General features: G+C 54.0%; 2 protein-coding genes across 2 annotated transcripts; both read left to right on the top strand.

Annotated features, from left to right (window-relative positions):
* The first annotated feature begins 1,787 nt into the window (after nucleotides 1-1,787).
* On the top strand, nucleotides 1,788-3,341 carry NGA_0210100 (extrinsic protein in photosystem II). The gene is made up of 4 exons (XM_005854542.1): nucleotides 1,788-1,907; nucleotides 2,108-2,340; nucleotides 2,517-2,647; nucleotides 2,832-3,341. Exons 1-4 carry the CDS (start codon nucleotides 1,831-1,833, stop codon nucleotides 3,057-3,059), a joined length of 669 nt encoding a protein of 222 aa, XP_005854604.1. The 5' UTR covers nucleotides 1,788-1,830; the 3' UTR covers nucleotides 3,060-3,341.
* Nucleotides 3,342-3,995: 654 nt separating this feature from the next.
* On the top strand, nucleotides 3,996-4,433 carry NGA_0210400 (uncharacterized protein; the record flags this gene model as incomplete). The annotated part of the gene is made up of 2 exons (XM_005854545.1): nucleotides 3,996-4,149; nucleotides 4,391-4,433. Coding segments are annotated over exons 1-2 (141 nt in total), but the record flags the coding sequence as incomplete, so codon positions are not given.
* Nucleotides 4,434-4,587: the final 154 nt, after the last annotated feature.

The raw sequence follows: 4,587 nt of genomic DNA, 5'->3' as shown, positions 1-4,587 counted from the left end.
TGCGTCAGAGTTTAGAGACCAAGGGAGGAGGGAAGGGGGGAGGGAGGGCAGGCGAGGGCCGAATCAGTGGCAGGCGCTCAGGACATGCCCACGATTCGCGCTCCCCTGAGCCCTTGCGTGTCTTCCATGAGGCAAACACTTCTTGGACACATCATTCCGGGGTGGGAAGGTGGCCAATGGACGTAAGCATGCAAAGGGGGCGCAGGGACGGGAGCGCCCTGTATGGACGAATCGATTAGATGCTCGCACTTTTCCGATAGAGAGGAAGCAGGCAGAACATCACCATACAGACAGACGCCACATACTACACATTCTCGAGCCGCTCGCAATGTAGGATGCTAGGGGAATGTCAACGCGCTGCCAGTAAATAGGCTTGGCTGGTCCAGACTAACATTCCCTCCATCCTGGGCTTGTATGACTCATCGATCCCTTAATCCGAATACCCCCTCTCTGCTCCCCACTATGCACTCACCACTTCCGAGGGCAGCGTCGTTCTGCGGAGGCATCCTTCGCTGTGCTTTTCCCCTGTGTGCGTGTACAATGGAGGGATAGGAGGGAAGCAGGTGGGCCCCGAGGGATGGACGGGCACGGGAACCGGAACAACGGGGTGGACACGAGCCCAGCGGCGGACATCGTGACCCGCATGAAATACATTCCGCGCTTCGAATCGGTGGTGAAACGTGCTTGTACACACTTAAGGCATGGTTGAAGGCATCCTGAGGTGTGAACGTCGCATAATTGTGTCCACATGGGCTGAATGTGTCGGAATACTGCCACGCCAGCACGATCCTGGAGTTTCACTCCATGGCCGGTGTGGCAACAAACGTTTGACAGGAGTAAATGGCAAAAATAGTGCCCCTACACGACCTGCTGCCACACACACGCAGTCAAGGCATATCCTCCTTCAGTCTGGCCGTATTTGGAAGACACCGGCGGTCAAGTCCTGTCTTCTTTTCAGGCTTGCGGGAGACGCGCTCGAGAGCTCGCAGGCAGCGGCGTTATCATCGCCTTTTCCTCTTGCTCCCCACCGAGCGCCTCATGCTCGAATGTCCCACCCAAAATTTTAAGTCTGCGGACCCTCACTGCCTTTCGCTTTGGACGCTATGTGGTGTTTAATCTTTCTGTAACGTTTGAGTGCCATTCTCCGCGATCGGGTTGTTAATTAAGCTGTTAATTACAACTCTATATCCCGTCCTAGATGCCGTAATCTCAACGCTGCGGCCGCTCAGCCTCCCCTTCTCCGATTCTCCAAAGCCAAAACCCTCAAAATCAATGCCAGCAGGTGGCACTTGGCCGTCCTCGCCCTCCTTTCCGGCTTGAGGCCGTCCATCGCGGGTGCAGTGGTATCTTGAGCGTGGCCAGACCTCGATCTAAGTCCCCATCCCCCCTTTCATGGATGTCACTTGACTATGGCATATCTTTCTCTTCAACATGTCATTGCACGACTTGTCCGTAGAAAACCCTGCCCTCTTCCGCACATTGCAATTATTGAACGAAAAGTCGCACGAGCAACCTTGTCGTCTGGAGGACTTGAAGGCCTGCAGCCATCAGGCAACGACATATTAAAGGAATTATATGACCAATTCACGACCGTTGATCTTAAATTTTGGCCACAGGAGCATGTTCTAAGATCTATAGAGGCTAATGTAGATGCAAAGCTTTCATGTCACCCCTCACCGGCTGGACACATGTGCAGAAGGCGCTGCCGTGAGGCGGGCGTTCCTGGGCCTTTTCTGCATCTCTATTTCTCACCCAACACATCCCTTCCCCCCTTACGACTTTGATATATAGATTGTTGGCATCCAAGTTCAAATTTATCCACTTTCCATCATGCGTACCATCTCTTTCCTGGCCCTTGCCACCCCTGCCCTCGCCTTCATGACCCCCATGCCTGTCACTGAACGCAAGTAAGTACATTTGTTTGTCCAACTGCCTTCTCCGCTGTCGAATCTAATGGAGGGAACGAAGGGATCGCGTTTTGCACCTGCGCACATTCCCCCTAGCCGCCTTGTGCGGTCGTCGAATCACCCTTTGGTTCCCATGGCGGACAGCTTTTCCCATCGAGGCCCCTCAATTTCCCCAAATGCTTCCCTTCCCCCCTTCCCAGCGTCATGCGCATGACCGCCGAGAAGACAAGCTCCCCCCTGAGCCTGGGTAACGTCGTCAAGGGATTTGCCACGGCCTCCATGTTTTTTAATTTCGCCACTATGCCCCTGACGTCCATGCCTGAAAGTGCCCTGGCCAAGTCTGGAGAGGGGCCCAAGCAGTCTGTTTTCGGCCTGGGGGGCGACGCCGCGTCCTCCCCTTTTGTGCAGGACGTACCTACCTACTCGCCTTACTGTACGAAGGAGGGGGAAAAGGGCGGGAGGCGTGAAAGGGTGTGTCTATACTGTTCTTGCCCCACCCTTGCCGTGCCAGGAGTACCGGTCCATGCATGTACACTTCGTGCTCCTAGCCATAGAAACAAAACTGATCCACGCCCCCACCCTCTGTTCCCTCCTCTACCGCCCCTTCAGCTCCCTACGGGACCGGTGAGAACGCTCTCTTCAAGCCCCTGAACGCGGACGACGTGAAGCTCTACACTTCCAAGGTGACCGAGTCCAAGAAGCGTGTGGACAAGATTGCCAAGTACCTGGAGAAGAAGCAGGTGCGGCATTGAGGTTTCCTCCCCTCTTTCCCTCCCTCCTTCGGCCCCTGTCTGTGCCTTCTCTCGCTCTCCTTCTCCCCCCCTTTTTCCTGCCAAGGCGTCCACCCCGCATTCATTCCTGCTCTCCTCATGTGCATTCTCGCTTCATGCCATCTATCCCCCCCTGCCTTCGTCTTTTGTGTAGTGGGAGGAGGTGCGCACGGAATTGACCCGTCAAATGTACGACTTGCGCCGTTCGGGCCAAAAACTTGCCGAGAACAAGCAGAGCCCTGAGGCCAGCAAGGCCCTCAAGAGCCTCTTCCAGGACATTGAAGATTTGACCGTGGCCAGCCGTCGCAAGCAGGTGGATGTGTCCCAGGCGGCTTACTCGCGGGCCCAGGCGGATTTTGACGCGTTCCTGAAAGCACTTTAAACGCGGGGGGGAAATGGACACAGACTGACAGGGAGGAGATAGAAAGGAGGGGACTCGTTTGAATGCTGGAGAGGGAAAGACAGTGGTAGGCTTCGCTGGTTTCGATGGGAATTTAGGTGTGTTGGTGCCTGTGTTTCTCTTTGGCGATGGCGGGAGGTGGAGGGGGAAGGCGAGAAGGGTGGATGGGGCAGCGAGATGGAAAAGCTCCAAGGTTCTCATGAAAGAAGCAGGCAAGAGACCGAAACCCTCGGTGATGTGAAGAAACGGAGGTAACGCGCAAGATGCTACATTTCAAGTTGGAGGGGTGACCCCACCTAGTTGACGATGTGGGAGGCATCTGATGTCCCACTGGTCCCTATCAAAGGGGGGGGGAATCAACTTATGATTGCTTTCCCTTGGTTCATTATATGACTCGACTTGCTCATTCTTTATACATATATATGTATATATATATGTGTAAATACATAACGACTCTCTGTCCACCTGTGTACGGCACTAAGTCGTCACACTTCCCAAGTGGGACCTCCACAGCGTGCAACCGAGCCTTTCCCCCAAACAAAAGGACACGCCAGCAGCCACAATGTTCTTAACACTGTGATTGCAATCGAGGTATCATATAGTCACCTTCCTACTTACGGCACTGATGCCGATATCGCGACAACATGAAGATAGCTTTTTGAGCCTTTATTAAAAAGCAGTCAAGGGGAAGAGGGGAGGTTACCCTGGCTCTACAAGTTGTCGCTGCTGCCTCTTTCAGCGAAAACTGTTTGCATTGCATCCGGTATGCGTGAGTGCTTTATGTGCCCAGTCTGACACGCCCTTCTGTTCAAACATTGTACATCCTGTGCTGATTCGTCTTTCACCCGGGGGCAGGAAAATTACGCGGCATCGGAAGACCATCCACGTACCCCTTGAGGTTGCTGCAGGTGCTTGCGATGGTAGGGCCTGCCAGAGAGGGTAAAAATGGAAAGGTGGAAGAGGAAGACGACGAAATGACGGTGAAGTGTGCGGCGTGCGAACAACGGGAGGATGCTTTGGACAATTTGAGCCGGAAACGTTTCAAGATCAATACATCCTGCGGGCATTATTTGTGAGGAGCTGGGGGGGCGATAAGAGGGAGGGGGAGGGAACGAATCGGGGCAGCGGTTGACCCTAGAAATAGCCCTAGACATATGTAGTTTGTGATATGCAAGGAAACGAACCAGCGTGAAAGCAAGGTTGGAGGGAGACTAAATGTACAGTTATAAAGTCGATGCTGGAGGCTCATGTTTTGTGCGTCCTTTCCCTCCTTCCCTCCCTCATTCCCTCCTATTTCTCTTCCCACTCCCCAGTTGCGACACATGCATCCAGCGGGAATTTGCCCGAAAAACCCGTGGTGGCTTTCGTTGCCCTGCCTGCGCCCGGCTTGGGAAGGACAGGGAGGTGCTGCGTCAGAGTTTAGAGACCAAGTCCCGGGAGCAATTAATGGTGGAATTGGATACAAAATGGCGCGAACGAGTCTTGGAGGTGTACGGAAAGAAGGAGGAGG

This window comes from Nannochloropsis gaditana (assembly GCF_000240725.1).
Source record: "Nannochloropsis gaditana CCMP526 unplaced genomic scaffold scaffold470, whole genome shotgun sequence".
NCBI classification, from domain to species: domain Eukaryota; class Eustigmatophyceae; order Eustigmatales; family Monodopsidaceae; genus Microchloropsis; species Microchloropsis gaditana.
Note: the sequence above shows the minus strand (reverse complement) of the source record. Positions and strands in the feature narration are given on the sequence as shown.

Excerpts from the sequence above, each read along its gene's own strand:
- NGA_0210100 (XM_005854542.1), top strand. The coding sequence starts at position 1,831 with ATGCGTACCATCTCTTTCCTGGCCCTTGCCACCCCTGCCCTCGCCTTC. Across the intron at positions 1,908-2,107 it reads ATGCCTGTCACTGAACGCAA|CGTCATGCGCATGACCGCCG; the intron begins GTAAGTACATTT and ends CCCCCTTCCCAG. Across the intron at positions 2,648-2,831 it reads AGTACCTGGAGAAGAAGCAG|TGGGAGGAGGTGCGCACGGA; the intron begins GTGCGGCATTGA and ends TCTTTTGTGTAG.